The 26,166-nt window shown below is 34.5% G+C and overlaps 1 protein-coding gene across 1 annotated transcript; it reads left to right on the plus strand.

Annotated features, from left to right (window-relative positions):
* Positions 1-25,233, plus strand: LOC145681432 (uncharacterized). The gene is made up of 5 exons (XM_081753076.1): positions 1-19; positions 12,570-12,620; positions 16,064-16,235; positions 23,954-24,028; positions 24,975-25,233. The coding sequence occupies exons 2-5, from the start codon at positions 12,571-12,573 to the stop codon at positions 25,083-25,085; spliced, it is 408 nt and encodes a 135-aa protein (XP_081609202.1). The 5' UTR covers positions 1-19; position 12,570; the 3' UTR covers positions 25,086-25,233.
* The last annotated feature ends 933 nt before the right edge of the window (positions 25,234-26,166 follow it).

Raw genomic sequence — 26,166 nt, forward strand, 5'->3', positions numbered from 1 at the left:
AGTGCACTTTTTCTCTCAGGTAAGTCGATTCTTCTTTAATTTCATCTATAATTTTACATACTACACATATTTGATATAACCCTATTCTTTTCAAAAAGTATTGCTGGTTTATTGATCAGTTTGTTTATTTAAAATTCTTTTATTAGTATAAAAACATAAAAACATGTAAAGTAGTAACTTATAAAAAAGAAAAATTTAAATACTACTTTCTATCTTGATCGTTCGACATACAGATTTTATTAAAAACACAGAACTTAAGAATCAATAGTATTTTTAGTTTCAATCTCTATTTTTCTTCTCTCAGTGTCGGTTTTATAATATTCTAATGAATTTTCAGTATATTAAGTTACAGCTTAAATTATGATAGTCCATTCGTTATTATATCAATTACTACTAGAAGATTGTAGAAAAGATATAAGATGGTTGTAAAAATAATGGAAACATCTAACAGAAACTGCTTAATACGGCGTGGGATCACCGTTAGCCCACAGACAAGTTCTAATTCGTCTCTCGCCTACGGCGATGGATGCTAATACGAGGGTTGAACATTAAAGAATGATCATGAATGAATAAAACAAAATTACTTGTACTAATCCTCCAAATGTTAATAGTATTTTTAAAAATAGTCTCTATTACATGCAATGCGTTTGCCTCAACGTTTCTGCCAGTCATCAAAGACATACTGGAAGCCATTTTTGGACAGATCCTTCAAAATCGCTTCGGCAGCTTTCACCACTGCCCCTGAAGATGCGAAACGCCGTCCCCGGAGGTGTTTTTTTTTTAAGTTGGAAAAAGAAAGAAATCACAAGGGGCTAAATCAGGGCTATATGGAGGATGGGGTACACACGAAACGTTGGTCTTTGCGCATAATCAACAGGATTTCTGTGCTGTTCTTCGTGTATCATTTCCATGTTGCCTTATGAAACTACATGTGCTGGAACGCCTGCCAAGATCACATTCCTGACGTCATGGTATTCAAACTTGATCGACCTATTCGTCACTTCTCCCATTACATAGACGTGTTTCGTTTTCTGAGCCTTGTTGTTGTATTCACCTCATAAACACTGATGAACAATCTTTATTGGTCAGCCTACGTATCTGCTCCAGAGTTTGAGTTTCAGAACTGACCACAGTTGTTCAAGAAAGTAGAGGACTTAGAATTGGGCGGGCCAGGGAACGTGTTGTTGTTCATCCTGATATTCATGAAACCATTCCTCAAGAACTCCAGGAGTGGAAATTGAAGCACTCTTTTCTTTTTTAAAAAAATAATGTTCATTGGTCTGAAACATTTAGACCATAGAATGCATGTGGTCACCAAAATTCCTACATAAACACTGGTAGTATATGTCCTGTGAACGTAATCACAGGACCAGGTCCTTATTTAGGAATATGATTCCCCAGTACAATCATTTATTTTACGCTCTATGTCCTCAGTTAAATTTAGACATCGCCATTCGCTTACATACCACCTACCAGTGACATATCGGAGGTGGGAGCTGTAACCACTTTCAGATATAATTGAAATGGAAAGCAAGTCTTATTAAATTTTAAAATTATTAAAATTCTATGTATCGAAGAGAAGTAATTTATATGTATGGTATTCATCATTTCCAAATGTTTAGAAGATTTGAATGGGAAGGGCATATACTTTCCCAAGTAGGGCAATGAGATTAAGGGATTTTAAAAAATGAAATTAGAATTGTAGTATATTATTTCGGCGTTCATCTAATTATGGAAAGCTCATCAAAACTGGAAAAATATGAATGATTGTTTATATAAGAGGAATCCCGATTGCAAAGCATACATTTCCAGGGTAGACATTGTGTCACAAACTGTGTCACATAATCTTTTAAGCGTGCGTGTGTGGCAGGGGCGACTCTATAATGTAGTCACAAAGTAACGTGCTTTCCCAACTAATGAGGAAAAATAATTAACAAAAAATTGGACATTTATTAATATATACGAATGAGGAACTATTGAAGCTGAAGAAAAATTTAGTTAAATTGATACTGAGTTTGTAGTCTCCTTAATTGATATGTATGAGAGATTTGGCAACATAATGTACTTCACGATGCTTTATGTTATTTCGTGTTCACGTATTCTGACTTGGCTTTCTTCAGCAATTGTTTGCCTCAAAGAACAGCTCTTTATTCGTTTGTCCTTACGCACAATATAATCACACATTTTTTCGTGACTCAAAAAAGAATCCTTTTCTGCGCCAGACGGTACTGTAGGAGAAGAAAAAATAGGGAGAAACCTAAGCTCTGTTGCTGTGTTGACACACTCAACTCGAGCGAAGTGGGATGGATTTGTTCGCTTCTCGCACAAACACAAAAGAATGACTTATATTCTCTCCAAGATAACAAGAACCCACAGTAGAATTTCGAATCATTGTTTGTGACACTCATATTCAAATTACTTGTGTTAGGAAAAAACAATATAAGAACATTATGTTAGTGTACTGTACAATTTCGGAGTTTAATAACACTTGATATGATTACGCAATTTTTTACAGGCATTTAGGAAACGAATGAATATTCTTGAACTACTTTTAAAATTAATTTAGCGCTGTAAAATTACTGAAATTGCTTAAATTTTGCCACAGAAAGCAAATATGCGAAGCCACAGACAAATATGTGTTACATTTATAATTTAAAATTATAAAATAACGATAAGTAGAGAAGAATCAATTGTCAACACAGACGTAACTAAGGAGGCAAACGGAGCTCGTGTCCCGGCTGCCGGATTGAGGACCGCAAAACTGGGCAAATATTCATTTTCACTATACGGCAAGGAAAGAAATTTAGCAAACTAAAGATCAAAAAAAAAATTACTTCAGAAACTTAACAGGATAACAAGGACTCACCAACATTAGGATCATATAGTCCAGGAGCATATGTCAATATTTCCTAGTCCGTGGGATTTTGAATGAAGGGATGTTGCGGGTAGGTGGAATATCTTTATTAGGAGGTGCCTAGTCATGTGGTACCAGGTGGCAAGCCGAAAACCGTGGCAGGGGACCGGGAGGGGGGAAACAAAATGGCCGCCAGTAACAGTTGTCTCTCTGGCTTTAAAGTGCTATAACTTCTACAACTTTTATACTAAAACCTTGAAAGTTGTGCAAATATGTAAATAACACATCAAACATTCCCTTTTAGAACAATTTGATGCAATAGCAACGCCATATTTTAAATATGGCGCCCTTAAATCCCAAAATTCGGTATTATTTATTTCTTTTCTTTATATTCAAACGAAAATAACTCGTAAACTGCCACAGATATGCGAAATCACCTTGAAACAGATGTTGTGGGTCTATGTAAGGGCTTTCCAACGAGGTATATGCCATTTCTGTATCTTTAAAACTAACGGAGCTAGACTAGTTTATGTTACAGTATGTGTATACCTTATAGCTTTTAATATAGGGCTAGTAAAATTAGGCGAAACCTGCATTTGTAAGTTCGTGAGTTTTGTGTGAAGGATTTTTACGGGTTGAGAGAATGCATTCACTAGAAGGTACCTAATCATGTGGTACCAGGTGGCAAGCCGAAAAACGAGGCAGGAGACCGGGAGGGGGAAAGAATATGGCCGCCGGTGAAATTCGTCTCTCTAGTTGTAGAGTGCTATAACTTCTACAAATTATATATTAAAATTTTCGTGATTGTGCAAAAATGTAAAAATACATTATATATTTTATTTTAGAAAAATTTGGTGCCATAGCGACTCCATATTTTAAATATTGGCGTGCTTCAGTGTCAAAATTAGATTATTATTATTTATCCATTTCTTTATATTCAAAGGTAAACAACTTGTAAACCGTCACAGGTAGTCGGAATTGGCATGAAATTAACTTGTAGGCCAGATCGGTGGCTTTGAAATGAGAGATTGATGTCGTATCTTTAAAACTAACACAAAATAACTAGTTAATGTAATGGTATCTGTCAGAATTTGTGGGTTTTAATAGCGAAAGCACAACACGAACATAAACTGAAAAGAAATGCAACATAATTAACCTTGGCTTTACGTACTTATATCTAATATCTTTAATATGATGCTCTGTGACACAATTAGTTTAGAAATATATCCTTGAATTACACAGTTTCGGATGTAAAAGAGTTACATCTACAGAAAATATATATTCTTATGAGAATTTTTTGTGACTAATAAGTATATACTATTGTTTATAATATAGATGATTTACTTAATTTAAATTAACCTTGGGGTTTGATTTACTTCATTTATCTATTATTTAGAGAATCCACTTCCTATCTGACCCAATCGGTACTGTAAAAAAACACTCAGTTCGTTAGTGGGTTTTTTCTACTTGGTTTCTCACCTTAGCATTCCTTACACTGTATTTCTAAGGTTTCTCTCCTAAGATGTCACACCTATGATTTCTCACCTGAGCATTCCTTACACAATATTTTAAAGATTTCTACCCTATGATGTAACACTGATGTTTTTACACCTGAGCATTCCTTACATCATATTTTTAAGATTTCTCCCCTACGATGTCATACTTATGCTTTCTCACCTCAGCATTCCTTACATCATATTTTTAAGGTTTCTCCCATACGATGTCATACTTATGCTTTCTCACCTCAGCATTCCTTACACTATACTTTTAAGGTTTCTCTCCTATGATGTCACACCGATAGTTTTTCACCTGAGCATTCCTTATATACTATTTCTAAGGTTTCTCCCTTACGATGTAACTCGTATGGTTTCTCACTAGTCATCAAGAGTCTCATCACTGTCATCTTCTGAATCTTCCCATCGTAAGTCATGGTTTGCACACTGATCTTCATCTCCTCCACAAAGACACAGTTCCGTACTTCGCATGATCCGAGATCGACATTTGCATGTCAAAGAACATTTACTTACTGTTCAACCGCAGCGAATCAACTGCAATACAGTCTCTGGAGCGCAAGGTAGTGTGCTCATCACAGGAACAATATTATTTTCGTCACTGGTTTCTTCTTCCCATCCACAATCTAGTGGGCTTGGCAGATTTGGATGTGATTTTCCACAATAGTACTTGGAAGTTCACCCTTTTAATGAAAGGTGTAAGAGCCGCTCTGGTTGGAGGAAGACCTGAGCCTTGAATGTCCATTTTCGTGAATAGCCACCATCGTAATTTCCCAATATCTTGAATTTTAGTGTTCGGCACATAAACATTGCAAATGAACTTCTCAATTAGCTTTTCATCATCGTCATTGAACTTACTAGAACCGAGGTTTCCAAGAGATGCAAGCATGTCAACTCCAGCGTTGTAAAATCTTTCCAAAACATCTTCTTTGACTTCCTTGAAAATGCCTCAGTAATATCACACCATGAAACAGCATGGTATCCAAGTAAGGCTTCTACTCTAGAAGATCCAAGAGAGGTACGGATAGTATAAATATCTATCATTCTCTTATTAACTCCAACTCCAGTGACAAACTTTGTATTGGCAGGTAAGTGTCTAGACCACCACACACAAAGAACAAGTATATCAGTATCTTTGGACATTATGTGGATGGTCTGTGCCCCTTGAGACGCTGCATAAAGACTGTGAAGTATTATTTTTGTATCTGCTTCTTCATGAATACTTTTTAACTCATTGATGTCCTTCAATTCTGAAGATTTTGCTTCTGTCCTCCAGCTGACAACTAAGCGTTTTCCCAATTTACTCGCATGAAGATTTTTTCTGAAAGGTAAGCTGTAAATGCATCTTTGGTTTTTGGATGAGATAAAAGATATTTCATAGTAATATTTTTTATATTGGCAGAGTCAGATATCTTGTATTCGATTGTTGGGCTGTCTCTTGCTCTTTTCTTCCACATTGACATCTTTAATGACTTATTTCCATACGTATCGAAAATAAGGTGAGTTTCATCGTATTTCAACATTGTTGACTTTATTATTTTGCAGAATTCTGTAGACAAATCGAGACATGTGTTAACATGCGCTGGCTTTTTCAACGCTTGAAGTTCCGCCATGCTATCAAGAACAGCAACAGAGTAAGAAGTACTTGATTTGTGATTGAAGCTTCAGTGCAAGTAATTACGGGTTTTGTTGTATCTCTTTCTTCCAGTTCTACTCTTTCGTCAAGTCTTTTCATAAACGTAAGCAGAGTTGAAGCATTGGTAGGACTGCTATCAATCAAAGGTAGTCGACAAAATCTCGTTTTGGGCATGGTCTTGTTAAGAATCGAATTGTAAGCCGTCCATGTCGGCACCACAGGAGATTCAGAGTTTGTTGTAGTTCTTCCAGAAGATTTCTTATACTGTTCTTCTGAATCTTCAAAATCATCATCAGCGTGCGATCGGAGAAATTGCAAACTTGCCATCATCCAGACTATGTCATCTCGTTCGTATCTTTGAATTAACTCAGAACTTTTCTCTGGAGACTTTGCTGAACTTACCAGAAAGGGATTTGACGGTCTTGATGATCCTGAGATGACGCAAGGTAGCATTTTAGACATTGATTCGGGTATCTTCTCGAGTGATCTAGTCGTAGGTTTTCCTGACAAACTGATTTGAGAAGATACCCGTTTCCTGTTTCTCTTGATAAATAACCATAACAGTACCATGTAGAGTCCCTTTACCATATGGCAAGTATCCTTGGAAGTCAATATTATCTTCCGCGCAATACAGAAACCTTCCTGGAACAAGTTCTGATGGTATATAATGTCCACCTCAGGAATCCATACTCTTGATAATTTCATTTGCTATTTGAGTCTCGATACGAAGAATTTTGTTATATTCGATAGACACAACTGCATGATGTAAAAACTGTACAATAAATTTGCTTCGTGTTGCTGAGTGCATAGTGAGCCCAACTGCCACTTGTAATAGTAGATCATGAGTGTGGCGTACAGTGCCTTTAGAGCTTTATTTTGTATATGCTGCTTGATGAGGAGACAATATTTCATACATGAACATCTGTGATAGTCTTTGACTTCTTTCATTGATTCCAAAATTTGCGTTTTCACATAAGATTTTATTCTCTCCTTTGCAACACCATTTGAACAAATGAGAGATCTCCTCTGGAATAGACTTCTTTACATCACTTTCACCCATAGTCGCAGTAAACGACCACTTTTCACTTTGGAAAGCATATTTTCTCAAAACGTCTGCTGCTTTAAAAAGAATCTTCATATTTCTTCCAACATCATCAGAATCCTGTTCAGTGTTAGCTGGAGCAATATCGTTTGTAATCTTTAAAGAAATTCTTTGAGGCTCGTTCTTCCCCTTCGGATGGGAAAAAACATTTTCCAATTCTTCCTCTATCAAGGCTTTCAACTGTTTTCTAGTCAGAAGTTTATCGTTACTCAAATTATTGCTTTTAGCAATGGAATTATAAAGCTTCTCTACCTCACCCATTGACATAACACGACCTTCATGAAGGAATTTGCTTAGTGAATAAATAAATTCTGTTTTGGTAGCCTCTTCACTCACAGAGCTAAGATCAGAATCCCTCTTGCCTTCGCTTTTCCGCAACACGTTAACAACATGAGTATTCCAGCAAGACTTGGGATAGGATATATCCTGTGCATGAGCATCTCCAGGATCAATGCAGTTATTTAATCGTATTTTGAACACTTCATTCTTTGACAAACTTACTGCTTCTTTCAAACGACTACCGGATCGATCGTAGACGATGACATACAGCGGGTTTCATCGTTTTCCTTCTTCTTCACAAAAGAAACATTTTGTTTTCTCATAAGTTGGTGTTTGTGATCTTGTAATATATGAGTCTTCATAATGTGTAATAGGGATTTCCTGTTGCTCTTTTTCAAACAATCTTCTAGTTCTTTCCATCATCTTCTTGTGTGTGCAGTTCTTATAGCAATCAGCATTGCCATGATGCATTTTCATTTCTTAGATCTTGACTTGTTACTTCACCCAAACGTCTATACAGTTCAATGTATTCTTTGTCCATCCATTCTGCTCTCAATTTTATACATTGTAGCGCTTTTTCATAATTGGAGGATTTCACAAGTGGTTTCTTTGTTTCGCCTTGACAAAAAATACACATGGAATAGTTTGTACTTAATTTTATTTTCTTCGCCGAAGGAGGTAGCTGCACTTACAGATGACTTTTGATATTTTTCTCATGCTCTTCCATTTTCCTATTTCATTCTACTATACTGTTCATGCGTACGACAAAGAAAAAATCTTTCAATGCCAAAGAAGTAATAATAAAAACAAAAAAACTATTATAAAGCTTCACATACACACACACACACACACACAGAGAGAGAGAGAGAGAGAGAGAGAGAGAGAGAGAGAGAGAGAGAGAGAGAGAGAGAGAGAGAGAGAGAGAGCGGCGGCCATATTGTTTCCCCCTCCCGGTACCCTGCCACGGTATTCGGTTTGCCACCTGATACCACATGATTAGGTACCTTCTAGTGAATGCATTCTCTCAACCCGTAAAGACCCTTCACACAAAACTCACGAACTTACAAATGCAGGTTTCGCCTAATTTTACTAGCCCTATATTAAAAGCTATAAGGTATACACATACTGTAACATAAACTAGTCTAGCTCCGTTAGTTTTAAAGATACAGAAATGGCATATACCTCGTTGGAAAGCCCTTACATGGACCCCCAACATTTGTTTCAGGGTGATTTCGCGTATCTGTGGCAGTTTACAAGTTATTTTCGTTTGAATATAAAGAAAAGAAATAAATAATACCGAATTTTGGGATTTAAGAGCGTCATATTTAAAATATGGCGTTGCTATTGCAACAAATTTTTCTAAAATGGAATGTTTGATGTGTTATTTACATATTTGCACAACTTTCAAGGTTTTAGTATAAAAGTTGTAGAAGTTATAGCACTTTAAAGCCAGAGAGACAACTGTCACTGGCGGCCATTTTGTTTCCCCCCTCCCGGTCCCCTGCCAAGGTTTTCGGCTTGCCACCTAGTACTACATGATTAGGCACCTCCTAATAAAGATATTCCACCTACCCGCAACATCCCTTCATTCAAAATCCCACGGACTTACAAATGCGCCTAGACTAATATCCATAGAGCATAAGTTACCTTCAAAGCTAATTTTGAAGACATTGTAAAAACCTTTGCAGCCAAAAGAGCCCGCAAAGTTAAATTTTAGTTCCAGTTCTTTTTAATTATTGTTTTCATTTAACTTACATCGATCTAAAGATTTTGTAAAATGTCCGAGTATAATACTCGAAACAACAGCTTGACTGTCATAATTAAATATTATATTTTAAAGCAACTACTGTTGATTCATTTTACATATATGCACATCTCGATATAATTCCAAAAAAACATTGTAATTTGCAGTTATTATGATAAAACTGTAAGTATATATCAAGCATGCTAGTCCCAGATTATTTGGCAATAAAATACTAATTAGTTTGGCGTTTTATTTTGTACTAAACATTTAAATTATGTAATTATGAAACCAAGTTTTACCACTTGAAGAAAACGTGGAATAGGGGAATTACTGTGTGATAGCAATACCTATCACGTGTAGTCGGGGAGCGTTTTTGTTTGTTTGGTCACGGGGGGGGGAGGGTTGCGTTAAAGCGAATTCTTGCCCAGGGCGACAACTAGCCTAATTAACGTCGCTGATTGTCAAGTCGTGTAGGGTAGGTTTAAGACGTACAACATACATGGGGAGTTTAGTAAATTCGGTCCACGGTAGACTTGTATAACTTCATGCATATTTTGAATATTCCTCGTCCGTACTGTATATGGTTTACAAACGCGTCATCGGCATGGATACGAGGGTTCAATTCTCGATAGAGCCTTTCTATCTCAAGTGTGCCCTTGCTGGCGCTGCCGTCAATATGTGATTTCCCGTACCTCCCTTGAAAGAGGAGGCACAAGTTGCTGCAGCCGAGATCTTCCAATTGATGGATGTGGAAGCGTTGCCACAATGAATTACATCACTGTGCTTCGCTGTGCTCTGTTTTGTTAGCTACTCTAAGTAGAATACGATCTTCACTCATCAAGACCAAACGACAGAATGACAAATTGGCAACACAGCTGAGGTCATTCATTTCTTTTCCCTAAGCAAAGGGAGGGTTTCATCTGCCAGAGGGTTGGCGGGGGTAGGACCGAAGTATAGTTCACATATTTTCCGAGGGCACAGGTGGAATAGACAGGCTGTAGTAACACGTATATTTCTGAAGCTACGTTAAAGAGTCAGTCTACGTCCTGGTCCTGAAAATAAATGGCAGAATGAATTACTTATTTGCTTTAGAAACGATCGAAATTGAATTCATACTTGTTTCAATGCATTATGAAAATATTTACTTTTTTTCTCTTTTAGAAGTAAGTAAATAAGCATACGATAAACGAAACTAAGTAATTTTTCACTATTACTTAGTTTTTGTATCCGTTTGAAATCACACTTCTAAATATGTATGTTAATTGTTACGGTACGTAACCGAATGCTGTTTACAGGATCGACTTTAAAAGGGCACGGTGGCTCAGTGGTAAAGCACTCATTTCTGGTGTCAGGTGTCCCTGGTTTCATCCCGCCCACGCGAGTTTGTGGTAGAGAACATCGTGTCCGTGGATTTTCTCCGGTTCTCCAGTTTTCTCCTACATCTTCATTCTACCAATTACTTCATTATTCATATTCATTAATTAATCCGTTTCCTTTTGTCTAAAGGTCAGTACTATCATTCGTACAACTAGAAATGCCAATTTTTTGAGCTGAATAAAATATGTAAAGTGAAGTCAAACAATTCTGTATGTAAGATGATATATACTGTATTAGTTATATGATTATATAATGACATTTTTTCTGCAATATTTATACCTAATATCAAAATTTAAAGAATTCCTTCAAAGTAAAACAACTCTGGAGGCACGAAAGTCAGAGCATGATTTTGCGACAGGGAGATGCAAAGCCAGTTTCCTTCTCATTGCCAAAATGACTTTCCTGTTGTAGAGTTCTAGAGCTGCCACTGGTGTGTGGGGAGGATAAGAGTCTAAATATTTTATTATGATTATGTAAAGAAGGGAAGCTAAAATCAACACATTCCAGTAAAATGGACAAATAATGGGAAGATGGAAAACCAACATTTTGTATTTTTAATATGAATATGAAGGAAGGAGGAAACATGTTTGTTTGTTTGAAAAAGAACCGTGTTAGAGAAAAAAGTCAACATATATTCTATGAAACACAATAAGAAGGCAAAAATACTATATTTGTGAATATATCCCTTCTCATTGAATATTTCTGACAACGTCTACTCTGACAAGGAGACTTACGGAAGTGTCACTCACCGATTTGAATGAAGCTTTGCATACTTGTAGGACATCGAAAAATAATCGGCATGTGTTTTTTTATTTCGGCAATGGTTCAGAAATCTCAAATTTAAAACCGTCCAAGAGTGAGCTTAAGTTTAAAAAAACCTTATAGTTGTATTATTCTTGTTTTATTATTTATTGATTAATTCCATGTAATCATTGCACATGACCAGTGTCTTATCATGTTGCGGGGAACCTTAGGCCTTAATCACAATTATAGAGACAAGTATGATAATGATGAATTCTTATTTGAACAAAACAAAACTGCTTCACATTATTCCATATTAAACAATGGATAGGTTTGATGAGGACAAGTGGAATAATCTTCATATTGAACAGACGTCACATAAAAGAATCTCTTCTTTTGTAACGTCAAAGATAAAACCCTTACTACTATAGATCATATGATTCGTTGTATACGAGAATCATGCAAGTAATTATTGCATTAAAGTGTGTTTAAATGTAACAAATAAAATACAAAGAGTGCATACAATGTGAGCACTTTTGATATCTATCTATCTATCTATCTATCTATCTATCTATCTATCTATCTATCTATATATATATATATATATATATATATATATAGACCTATATTTATTTATTTATTTATTTATTTATTTATTTATTTATTTCCGAAATCTTATGGATTGCATACATATTCTCGTCTCTTTGATAAACTAAACTAGGCGAAAAATATTTGTTCAAGTGTTCAACAAGGAAATAAATGTCTCTCGTATCTGCTCTTTTATTAATAATTTCAGTAAAGATAACCAAATAGTATCTTTAGAAATGTATAGAGTTACAAAGATAGCTATAAATTAAAGGAATAATTAACACTTCTGGCGAGAGTATAACACTTAATTTATTAAAACTAAAATACAGTGCAACGGTTTCGACAACTTAACGTTAGCTTCATCAGACACAACTGCTGTCTCACAGTTAGTGTATAATGAAGATAACGTTAAGTTGTCGAAACCGTTACACTGTATTTTAGTTTTAATAAGTGAGTGTTATACTCTCGTCAGAAGTGTTAATTATTCCTTTAGTGAGCTCCAGAGTCGTGATAGATAGAGCTATAAACTGTTATTATTATTTCGTTCCAGGGTTGTTAATGAAAGAACTTGAGGAGATAGATGTAGTTTTTATGTTGTTTTGTAAGTGTGAGTAAATCTTTAGAACATTTTGCAACAATTCACAATCTATAGGTTATACTGTACATATACGTAGATATAGGATTTTTACTTGATACAAAACGGTGATATTCTTTTCTACATTCTTCTTCATTTCCAGGATGAATCTTCTAATCTTCCTGCTGTTATTGGTGGCTGTTAAGTCGAGTTGGTAAGAATTCAGAATTAATATATATACATATATACTAGTGCCAAGGCTGATTTTCTTCCGAGGTCACCCAAGCCACAAGATACCTGAGCGGTTTCCCGTGCATAGCCGGTGATATCACAGGTAGTCAAAGTTCCTAGAATTTTTGTATAGTACTGGAATGGCTGAGCAGAGACAACTCTTCCTAATACTTACAAAATATGGATTTTTCGGGATAACCTTCCTGGGAACAAAATTCATAATTGAAAAGGATGAACTATATATATTAAAAAAAGGGATAATCTGCTTTCAACCACGGACTCAACCTCTGGGGAGATAGTCCAGAAAAAAATAGGGATAGATTTCGCCGGTACTGTATGAAAAGACTGCTAAGCACATTCAGAAAAAAAATCTCTCTCACGATAAATTTACTTACGTTCAAGGATTTCAAAGTCCATTTTTGGGGGTAGCAGGGGCGGATCCAGGGGGCGATTGGGGCGATCACCCCTCTCCGTCAGAAGAGAAAACTTTCTTATTTTATATATATAAATAAAACCCATCCCAAAGTTTGGAGCCCTTAAAAGTAGCAGTATGACAACCCACCGCCTCGGTCCTGGATCCGCCCCTGGGGAAAGGGAGGTGAAATGTGTAGCATTGACAATTCTTAATTTAAAATAACAATATAAAACCTTTATTATAAACAACGAAAGAAAGGAAAAACTAACAATACAAAAAATATAACATGAAATATAATAAATACAATCTACGGTTCCGAAAAGGAAAAGGTTAAGGGAGACGGATGAATTAGGCAAATGAATGAAGATGGAAGAATTGATGGAATGAGAATGTGGAAGGAAACGGGAGTACCCCGAGAAAATCTACGGACACGATGTTCTCTACTTCAAACTTACTTGGCCGCTGATCGAATCAGGGACCCCACGCACTAAAGGTAAGCGCTCTACAACTGAGATACCGTGCTCCCTCTACAATTTCTTCAAAGAGGAATCTACACTTACTCATTACCCAAATGAATCGTCGATGATTATAATTATACATAACTTAAATATACTTACGGTTATCTAGGATACAATTCTTAACATCATTTTACACAAAATTCAAAGGAAAAAACTTAACCAAAATGTAAATGTATGTAGGCTACGCACTCCTTTTAGGTCCAACTGACGACCGACGTCAGTTGATCCCTGGTTTCCATTACAGGTTCAAAAACAACAATCATAATCAAGCATTTGCATCACAATACCTCCGCCATTTTACATAACCAACTGGTACCAGATCATTCGCCAAAGTTCAATATAAATTCTAGTACAGCGGGGTATATTTCCTTATCGGGATTAAGACAGGAAAGTTAAGGAAGAGAGGACAAAACGAAAATATTCAGAGTCTAAAGAACTAAAGTCAGTGAAAACAGAAGTACTTATAGAAGGTGGAACCACTTCCTTTCAACTAAATCTACAATAATGCCTTTACCTTAATTAACATCTTAGCAGCGAGAAATAAAAGTAAAGCTATGTGGAAGTTAATCAACGGTATAATACGTAAAGAAAAATTACAGGAATTGATGTAATACAAAGTAATTCTCAAGTAATATATGACCCAAATAAGATTGCAAATCATTTTAATAAATAATTCTTAACTTTAGAAAAATTTAACCCTAACAAAATAGCTCATCATGAAAATGACTGTAAGCTACAGGACGGAATACCTAAATCGCTTTTGGTGGAACCAGCTACACCGGAAGAAATCTTACAAATAATAAAAAGTTTAAGAAGTACCAGCTCTCCATGAAGGGATGAAGTGCCATCCATGGCTGTAAAGGAATGTTCTCTTCTTATTGCACATCAACTCATGTTATAATAAATAATTCATTTCTTACACGATTTTTTCCTACGCGGCTGAAGTTACCTAAAGGAAATAAGGTCGAGTTAAATAGCTATCGTCCTATTTGTTTTATCGTGTTTTTCTAAAATATTTGAGTTAGCAATGAGAGTGCGACTAAATAACTTTTCCTTTTAAATAATACGAGATATCAAGAAGTCAACGCGGGTTTCAAAACCAGAAGTCAACCAACACTGCAATCTTTAATTTCATTTCTGATGTAGCGATGAATATAAATGATAGAAAGCATGTAATTGGTATTTTTGTTGATTTATCTAAGGCGTTCGATTCTATAGACCGTGGAATTATGCTAGAAAAATTGTTTTCTTAGGTATCATAGGTGTGGCATACAATTGGATAAAGTCGTATTTATCTGAACGTAGTCAAACTGTTGGTATCTGTAAAGAGGTAAATGGCAGAAGAGAAATATTCAAATCATCTACACTGAAAGTGACAAAAGGAGTACCACAAGGGTCAATTTATATACACTAATGATTTAGTTAACAATTTAGGCTTGTCAAATCAACATTATATGCTGACGATATAAATGGTCTTGTCAGTGGAGACTCAGTAGACGAAACAGGAAAGCTCACTACAAAGACGTTAACAAAAATTATTAGCTGGCTAAACATAAATAAATTAGGAATTTAGGAAAAAACAGAATTGTCAAATTTCGATTCACGGGCCAAACAAAATGAACTTATACCAATAACCATAGACTCTGCAGAATTATGTGAATCAAATCTGTTAGATTTCTAGGGGATATGTTAATGAAAATTTGATATGGAATACTCATGTTGAATACATTAATACTAAACTCACCTCACTGTGCTTCACAGTTCGTAGACTACAAGGCAGTTTGTACAAGGAAACTGTTATGTCCGTACTCTGAAGCTTTTTTTTTTTTTTTTTTAATAATAAACTATGGTGTTTATTTTGGGAGAATTCAAGAATAAGTGCTACTACATTCCGAATACAGAAAAAATATATTAGAATAATGTTTAATATGCCTAAACGATCCCCATGTAAAATGTTTTTAAAAATGTAAATTATTGACATTACCTAGTTCATATATATTTATCGCACAATTATGTATGTAATCGAGTACAAGGATCTGTTTACATTAGCAAATACGATTCACTTATACAATACTAAGAAGAATTGTAATATGTAGATCATCCAGCATAATTATGCAAATTTTAGCAAAACTGTTTATATGAATTGTATAAAATTGTATAACAAATTATCGACAAAGTACATGAACGAAAAACGGGTATTCAGAAATACTGTTGCAATTATTGTTAGAAAAAAGTTATTACTCTGTTGAAACTTACCTTACTGATAACATACAGAGAATGTATCCATATATAACAACTGTAAACCTTAATTGGGGAATATCCTCATATTGTAAGTTATAAACAGGCAAAAATATAAATATATCCACACAGCACTCAACCATTTAATGACACCAAAACTATGTTTGTAAGCTAAATAAATAAATCAATGAGTTTTCAAAGTTGTAAAGTACTTTTTGATACACCCTGTATGTTTATTTATTTTTTTCCCTAAAGGTGCTATGACTCTATTTGTTCATGCGGCGTTTTCGATGCGAAGAAGTTAAACGGAAGTCAAGAAGTCACTGGCGATCCTGTTTTGAAGAAAGAACTTTTCTATATTGATTGCAAAGAGGGAGAAGAAAATCCAACACAAGACCGAAAATGTAAAGACGAATGTTTAAAGTTGGTATGTTCATATTCATAATTTTTATTGAATAACCTCGTATAGATGTAGTTTATCTTACCTGATCAACTAACTCACATATACTTAAAGAAAAACATGAAAAACCACGGCGAGTGTGAAATTTTCGATATAAGTACGTATTCTATTTAGTAAGAATTCTTGCAAATAGATTTTACAAAAACAAAATTGGCCAAATAAGGAACTATAACATCTAAATATATTGAAAAGGTTCCCTACACGGCGAAATTCCCAGACATAATCCAAACAGAATTCCTAGAATTAAAGGCAGGTCCAAATAGACGAAAGGTAAGCTTTGATATAAATGAATACATATTGCACCAGAAGTTTTAGGGACCATGAGAACCTGACAATGCGTATTCCAAAGCTGATTTTCATCTCAATTACTTTAGCGGCATAGTGGTCGTGTTTTCCGGGAAAATAATAAAAACGATAAGTCAAGCATAATACCTTCCGTCAATATCATCAGGCACCATTCTTTTTCACAGTTAAGTTCCAACGAAAGGTGTTATACATGGAATGTATAATGATAATGACCTATACAGCTTATAACGAATGATAGAATTGTAATTTTGGTGTAAGTATCTGAAACAACGAACTTCTAAAAATAAATAGAAAGGTAAGGAAGCGTATTACATGAAAATCAATGTGAGTTGTGTATTGGCATATGTTTTCTTTGCCTAGAACAGGGTTTCTTAACCTGGGTCGCTAAAGGGTTTCATAGGGGTCACGAAGATAAGCGGAAGAGATAAATATAATTAGAACGTAATACCGGGAAATATTTTTAAATATTATTTTGAAATTTTGTTCTGAAAGGTATATTTTTATTTTTATACATATTGTTAACAACAACAAAAAATAAATCTATTAAACATTTTCAAGAGGTACAGAGCTGTTGAAAAATCAACTTAAATGAAAGAGGTACGATATGAAACTAATGAAAACTGCATACGAATCACTCAGTTTATATGTTTTTTAAAAGTATATAAGTAAAAAATGAGAATTTATTACTTTTTCAGCGCTATTATGTTGAGGTAATCACAAATCCAAACCCTAATCCGCAATAGCTGTGTTGCGTTTGTTGATAAATCAACAATGGACAAATTATACTGTCGGCAATAAAAGGGCTTGCTTTTGTTTAGGATCCTTTGTTGTTCTATGAAGAATTATACTCGTATGGTGTGAGCGAATATTTTTTTCAGCAAGCTGGATACAATGAAGGTAGACTTTTGGTATGGGATTTCCTAAATTTTAAGTGTAAATAAGTAGCTTTTAATAACACTAGTTAACAAAGGTTTTGTTACATAAAAGGAAATACCTGTTCTTAAAGGAACTTTTTGCGCTGAATTCGAATATGCACTCGGTTTTTCTCCATCACGTACGATTTTCCCGTAACAGAGGGATTTTCGGGAAAATCCCTAAAAAATTCCCTTTTCGTTTATTTTACACCCCAAGATCTTGTCCCCTTGCATATACTAACATAGAAATTATACCTAAGTATACTTTGATTCATATTTAACAAACCCTCCAAGTTTCGTAATAATCGCTTTATTCTTTCTAGAGAAATAAATATGTTTGTATGTATACTGTGTGTACTGTTTATTGCACCTTATAGTAATGCTTTCAGATCTCTTAAGTTGAGGTAAAACGTTTTGCTTTATTACCACAAACACATATATAAAATATAATACAATATACTTTACAAGTGTGACAATTTACAATAAACAATAATACAAATGTACCAAAAGGTCATGAAAAGACAATCCAAACTATCACAATATATGAAACTTCCATTGAGTTACAAAAACGTACACTACTTCCTTCTTTTGTAAGAAATGTTGCATTCTCTAACAAGACCCCAACAATAGTCCCCCATCATTGAAGGATCCCATCGTCCCTGGTACCTTTTCTGCATTGCCATTATATCTTGGTGGAATCTTTCCCCCTGTTCGTCGCTGAGAGCACCTAGGTTAGCAGGAAAGAAGCTGAGGTGGGAGTGCAAAAAGTGGATTTTTAAAGACATCCTACAACCCAACTCTTTGTATTTCTGTATCATGTCCTGTACGATTTCTGTGTAACTCTCAGCTTTGTTATTGCCCAGAAAGTTGCGCACAACACACTTAAATGCTGTCCAGGCAGCTAGCTCAGCACTGTTTAACTTGCTGTCAAAGCTATCATCAAGCATTAATTTCCTAATTTGGGGACCAATAAACACTCCCGCTGAAATCTTAGCATCACTCAGGTTAGGGAACTTATCTCGCAAATACTTGAAACCTTCACGAGATGTGTCCATGGCTTTGACAAAGTTTTTCATAAATCCTAACTTGATATGAAGTGGCGGTAGTAATATCTTATTAGGATCTACCAAAGGAGCGTATTTGACGTTGCATTCTCCAGGTACGTAATTCACTCTAGGTTCCCATTCCTTCACTTCATAATGTTTGTCATCAGCTCGGCTATCCCATAAACATAAAAAACATTGGTACTTCGTGTAACCGCACTGCAGTCCTAATAAAATACCAACTACCTTGAGATCACAACATATTTGCCAACAATGGTCCTTGTAATTTATAAGATTTAGCAAAGTTGACATGGTGTCATAGGATTCCTTAATCTTCACTGAGTGCGCAAGTGGTATAGAAGGTTTTTTATTTCCATTATGTAAAAGGACAGCTTTAAGGCTGACCTTTGACGCGTCGATAAATAACCTCCATTCTTCTGGAACGTAAGGAATTCCTAGCTCCGCCATCAACCCATTTATATCCGTACATACGCACACATTATCTTGCATTGAGAAATAGCTTGAAAATTGAACATGCCTTTTCCTGTACACTGATATGTTCGTTTCTGCATCCAATAAGTTCCACTGCTGGAGCCTTGATCCCAGAAGTTCCGCCTCTTGTTTTGTCAGGTGCAAATCACGGACTAGGTCATTAAGTTCACATTGCCGGATGAAATGTGGCTCGCGAACACAGTCAGGGATGAACGTTGGATCCTTGGATGTACATGTTGATGTCGATGGTTCATCAAGGTCATGATCATCATCAGAGTCTTTTGGCCATATCTCTTCCCAGTTGGTAGGGGGCTCGGGAAGTGGAAGTTCATCCTCGTGCGGAATAGGTCTAATTGCGGATTTAACGTTGGGATAACTTATTGTGTATTTGCTTTTTTTAGAATGTCCCTTAACTACTGTGAGACAAAAATAACAATCATCCAGATGGTTGGTGGGTTCTCTCCACACCATTGGTACAGCAAATTTCATGAACCTCCGTTTCCCTTTGGCCCATGCAAGTAAAGTGACGTAGCACGAGTCTGTATTCCATTCTTTCTTTCTTTTGCATTCTGTTACATTTGATAACAAATATTGATAACCATTTCATGAACAAAACGAAAAAACTTGGAGAATTGTAAATATATGTATTAAGATATACATATACTGTACGTTTAAAAAAAATATACGTTGGAAGTACATTCTATTTTTATACACGTTTCTAATTTACAGAGAGCAATACAAGTGTGTTGTTGACTATTGTAAATATTCATTTTTATGTCTGTAGTAATAAAGCAAATCGTTTTTACCCCAACTCAGGAGATCTGAAAGCATTACTATCAGGTGCAATAAACAGTGCACACAGTATACATACAAATATATTTATTTCTCTAGAAAGAACAAAGCGATTTTTACGAAACTTTTGTTTATTAAATATAAATCAAGGTATACTTAGGTATAATTTCTATGTTACTATATGTAAGGGGACAGGAGCTAGGGGAATAAAATATCTGAAAAAGGGAAATTTTTGAGGGAATTTCCCGAAAATCCCTCTGTTACGGGAAAACTGTACGTGATGGAGAGAAACCGAGTGCATATTCGAATTCAGCGCAAAAAGTTCCTTTAAGATCAGGTGATTTTTCTCATGTAACAAACAAAAAGTTTAAATTTGTTAACTAGTGTAATTTTTGGTGATACTGAACACATACACAACAATGCACCAAATTCACAACAATATGAGGTAACTCAAAGTGACAGCCTCTCGAAAATTAAAATACTCAATAACTTCTTAAAACAACTGTACAAGTTTTTTTAACTAAAATTAGAAATCACTTTAGTTTTTTTTTTTTTTTTTTTTCATCAGATGATCCAAAACTAAGGGAATTATGAAATTTTAAAATTTTTAAACGGCCTCCATTTTGAAACAGTATGACGAATCGGATTTGATCTTTCTAATATGAATAAACTGACGAAATTTGGTTTTAATCCATTCGCTTTTTGGGAAGTTACTATATCCACTATGTGCAAGAAATGGATTCTACTGTTATAGAAATAGATGGATATCGTGAGATCTTCGCAATAGGTATATTAAAAATTCCACACAAGCATATTACAAACTAGAAATTAGAATTGGTCGCTGGCAAGAGGATGTGATAAACTGAGGGTCGTGATAGGAATTAGGTTGAGAACCACTGGCCTAGAAGTTGTTTGGTATCGAAATTGGAACTTCTGTAACCTTTCACTTTCATTGCCATCGAAATTAACTAAATTACTTGACCCATTAATTACTTACTAATTGATTGTTACACATGTATTTGTTTAAATAGTATCCTCTTCATAGTATACTGACTGTTATAATATCTTTATCGTTATGTTTGGCAAATTCCCCTTCTAATTAGATTACACGCTATTCTGTCTTCTTTAAACTACAGTTACATTTGAAGCAACAGTTCGATTAACTATTTAGATATCACTTTCCAGAGAACAAATAACAAGTCCATCTCGTACATTAGTGAAAGCATACACCTAACTATTTCTAGAGAAAACTGTATACAATCCAATCTTTTAAAATCAAGTTTGAATCAATTTATTTATTAGAGCGAACAGACTGGTGTCCTCTAAATAATAATAGGGGGCGCGATGGCTCAGTGGTAGAGCGTTCACCTCCGCTGCTTGGGGTCCTAGTTTGATCCCAGTTCGCGCCATGTGGACTTTGTGGTGGACAAACACCGTGCTCGTAGGTTTTCTCGGGGTTCTCCCGTTTCCTCCCACTTTCTTCATTCCACCATTTCACTCATCTCTCATCATCACCGTCTCCTTTAGCCTAACCGGCATAATCGTGGGACGTAAAACTTACAATTTCATTTCTAAATAATAATAATAATAATAATAATAATAATAATAATAATAATAATAATAATAATAATAATAATAATAATAATAATAATAATAATAATAAATCAAAACAATGTTTAAATTAGGCCACCTTAATGGGTTCAATTACAGCAGCTTATAAAATGTAGGCATGTACGTATTTAGAATACGTTCAATTTTGTGTCTAAAAAACCAAAAGTTCAGAAGGATCAAAGATGAATTTCTATTCTTTTGTGACAAATATTTAAGAAATAGGACAAAGGAAATACATAGTACAATAATACATTCTAAAAACAACTTTCTCATTAACATGGAAATGACCAATTGGTTATAAATTATTTTATAGAACGAATTTTTTATCCTCATATTTATAAAATCAGATATAACTGTAATACCACGGATACCATGGATATGATTAACCGCAGTATAAGTACTAGGGTGATTAATTAAGGTTTAATGGGGACGTCAGCAGCAAGACCATTTTTCCCCGTCACGATTAATACAATTGCCATAAATAAAATCAGAAAACAAGAATATCGAAATATAACAAAAACACTGCTAAAATAGTAAAAGAAAAAGAATAAAAATAAAACAATAAATATGTGAGAATAACAAATACATATATAACAATAACATTAAATAGAAAAATGTAACAATAACAATAAATAGTGAATATGTAACAGCAATAAATAGTAAAGACAGAATAATACCAATAAATAGTAAAAGTACTAAGGTGAAAGAACGTATCAGAAATTCAAAAGAAGGAAATGAATTTGAATCAGACTTGTCAAAATATTTACTAATAATCACAAAATTCAAGATCTAACATGTTTATATAAGCAGAGTTCTCAAATAGGAATGAAATTTCTATCTTTCCATATTCGCTCAAAAAATCCAGACCTTAATACGAAAGAGAGAACTTAGATAAGGATTGAGATAGCAGAATAAAGCTTCATTAATAACAACAATTAAACTTTACAGTCCAACTATTAAGATAGACACAAGTATAGTCTTAATTCATTTTTATTTGTTTATTTGTTTTATGATTCATCAACATATATGAAAGCAGAAGACATAACGTCATTTTGCAGTTTGTGTTCACCAATATATATATCTGGGGCTCAGAAGTAAAGTAGTATAAGTCATAAAATATTAATTTCGCACAAGAAGCGAAAAAGTTTTTGCAAGACAATACTTTTGTTGAATTGCGTCGATTGTTTATTGACGGAAAAATTGTTCACTTCCTACGTTCCTAGTGTCTCTCATACTAATGTAAGTAAAGAAAAATATGATAACTCAATTTCGGCCAAAAAGTGACTTGGCATAGTTTACCTTTCAGCCCCAGATATATATAGTATGTGCGTTTCTGCTCGTGTTAAGTTACTTTTCATCTTTCCCGCTAAGCGTGTTAAACACGAATATATCAATATATAATCAGTTTTCTTCATACTTAGTATTCTTTCTTTCCTTGAAATATAACTTCATTTAAACACTGAAACTTCTTTTGAACAGAAGCTAGTGGAGACAATAATGATATTGATAATGAGCGCAACGATGGAATAAAGAAAGTGAGAGGGAACAGGAGAAGCCCGAAGAAATCCACGCATACAGTGTTTGTCAAATACAATGCCCACCCAATATATTTTTATAATGAACATTATGTTCCAGGCACATTAAAATAAACGATTTTTCTCGAGTGCTTAGCTCAAACGATGGTGTTTGTTAGATTAGCCGTAGTTGCGAATGGATTAAAAAATAGTTATGAATGATACCACGAAGTAATTATCGATGAATACTACGGTTTTCAATATTATGTTTAGTAGTAACACGGCTACTACTGAGCAGTGGGGCCAAGTTTACGGATAGGGGGCAAGGCACTGATGTTTACAATCGTAGAAGTGGATAGTGTTTTAGTCAATTTACTTGTAAACATGTTGTAGTTTAAAAAATACATCGTAGCATTAGTCTATTTGAAGAAGGGGCTTGCAAACAAGATAAACTAATTGTTATAGTTATTTTATAATAAAGATGATCCTGTATAGTCAGATGCTGAAAGTGTGTACAATAATGATCAATGGGGAATCTTTTATCATTTACCCGAAATAATAGAGTTAAAAATCAGCTTTGTAACACACATTTTCAAAGTATTAAATTGGATTTAAACATTTGTTCTTGAATTCGCTTTCAAATTATAGATAATGTTGAATCCACCGAAGTGATCATTAGCCAACATTCCTTAAGAACATAATCAAGTTTTGACATCTCAGTGTGAAAAATACTCATGAAAGAACTAATTAATATGCCTTGACTCTTCTATCACCTGTGGGTGCAAAGTTTTCATACTTTCTAAGGTGTTGACATACTCTAGCAGAGATAAATTTGAACGATGGATCTTGATATGTAACAGTTGATATCCATATGGATAAATCGATATATGTTTGTGTTCTCTTAATTGTTATGGTCACTGGTAATGATATAAGTCATTTTTGACTATTTGCATATTCTGACCATTTTGCTGGAATGTAAGTTCTTTAATGTTCAAATTAATACCGTTTTTCAGGCCCGTGTAGCAGATAAAACAGCTGATGTCATGTTATGTGTAGCCTTAGGAGTGACTGAACCAACAGGATTTAGGGTATGTTAGTTTACGTATTATCACCTTCAATGTGATAAAGCGATTTCTATATAACTAATTGCGGTATGTGCTATTAACGAAATAGGTTTAAAATGATCACAGTTATGATCACCCTGTAAATATAACATGTTCATTTTTCCTGATACATGATAAATTTAAATTTTTTTTTCTAAAAAAGCATTAGTAACTTTTGTACATTTAAGCGAATAATTTTTAAAGAACAAAATACGATACAAAAACATTGCAACTCTCTCTTTTTTTTTTATTTAAGTTTACACAATGAAACCTAATAGGAACGGAAAATGAGGAATGACGGAAACTTCTTAACGAGGAATATATAATTTATACGGTTTACGAAACATTGTTAGAATCATCAAGTCTAGGAGGCTCAGGTGGACAGGTTATGTAACCAGGATGGAAGAAAGTAGGAAAGCTTTCAAAGTCTTAACTGGAAGACCAATCGGAAAACGATCATTAGGAAGACATTGGAGCAGATGGGAGGACAATATTACGATGACTCGCAGAAATAGGAATACAAAATAGAAACTGGATTCAGTTGGCTAAGGATAGAAGTCAGTGGAGAGCTTTTGTAAACGCGGTATTGAACCTCTGGGTTCCGTAGGCCATAGAGTTAGTTACACAATGAAATTTCACTTTCTAATAGAACCGTCGCTTTTTTAATAAATGATAAGCTTATGTCTTTTAAAAATATTTGAACTACCTAGATCAAATTTAAAAATGCTATTTTAAAAAAAATATTTAGTATTATTAATAAAATGCAAGTAAAAACTCCAGAAAAAATTTCCTACCAAACTTCAAAAAGAAAATTCTGTATGTGGAATTAAGTAGTTCATCACGTCTGAAATTTGGGCAAAAGCAAAGGTTTCGATGTGCTATTACTTTAATATGAACTTTTTAACTATTTCTTTCTTTTTTAAATTTTCAGGCTGCATTGTTTCATCAAACGTGTGAAAATAGCTGGAAATACTCAGGTGTTACTGCTCCATTTCCTTTCTGCTGTTTGATTGGATTCCCTGTTCCATGTAAAACAGAATAAAAGAGTTCAAACCACAGCACGTTGAAGTTTTTCAAACAAAATTAAACTGGATTATTTGATTTAAAGATTGCCGTAAACCAACTTATTTTCAATTCAAAAGAAACTGTTGGAACTTCTCAACGTTGTGTAATATATATATATATATATATATATATATATATATATATATATATATATATATATATATATATATATAGCTCTAAGTACAAGCATTTACAATAAATAAATTAATTACATCTAGTTATTGACATTATGAATTAATTCATTAGCTATGTTTAAAAATGTTGCAATTCCCATTTATCGTTTAAAAGCTCTACTCATTACTTATGCATATATAGACTTACAAAATTTAAACTCCACGACGGCATGCTGTAGAATATAGTAATAATCGTACTTATTTCAAATTTTAATTCCTGGGCTTTCGAAGTTTCGGCTCTCCACATTCCATAACGAACTACACTGTAATTTCACGAATATGAGGAGCAGTTGAAAATTTCCCGAAATGTTGTAGTTTTGGCATTTATGATGCAATCACGATGAATCTTGTAGAGTAGTCCTTAGGTTTGCCAAATTATGAATTTGACATGTGTGAACACGTCATAACAGACAGTGTACGAATACGGTGTAGCTCAACAGAGGAGTGTGTAGTGATCCGTTAGCGCAATATCAAAGATCGAGCAATACTCAATCATCAAATTCATGTGCAAATGGGGGGTGGCGGGGGAAATTGGTTTCAGAGACTCTGATACCCTTAAAAATAGTTCAGCATCAAGAGATGTTTGGCTCTTTCGAAAGAAAGAAAAAAAAGCCCCAGAGAGATCAAAACGAACGCAACGGCTGAACTTCGGAAGATACCAAAAGAACATTCGCGTGTTTCCAGCAATCGCAGAATCGCTTAATAAAATGTGTGTGTTCCAAAGGTAGGCGATTAAGTAAATGTGTACTTATATTGTAGAAAAAAAAAGCTACAACAAAATTCCGGGGATTTCTTGACTGCCCTTGGATAGAGGATAAAGTATCTAAAACCCTTTTTCCCCCGGTGAGTCCATTCCTTTTTATATCGTCTAAGTTTTTATTGGTT

The sequence above is a fragment of the Thermobia domestica genome, chromosome 3 (assembly GCF_964235325.1).
Source record: "Thermobia domestica chromosome 3, izTheDome1.hap1.1, whole genome shotgun sequence".
NCBI lineage: Eukaryota > Metazoa > Arthropoda > Insecta > Zygentoma > Lepismatidae > Thermobia > Thermobia domestica.

Coding starts and splice junctions, on each gene's coding strand:
- LOC145681432 (XM_081753076.1), top strand. CDS start 12,571: ATGAATCTTCTAATCTTCCTGCTGTTATTGGTGGCTGTTAAGTCGAGT. Junction 16,236..23,953: donor AAGACGAATGTTTAAAGTTG/GTATGTTCATAT, acceptor ACCGTTTTTCAG/GCCCGTGTAGCAGATAAAAC. Junction 24,029..24,974: donor CTGAACCAACAGGATTTAGG/GTATGTTAGTTT, acceptor TTAAATTTTCAG/GCTGCATTGTTTCATCAAAC.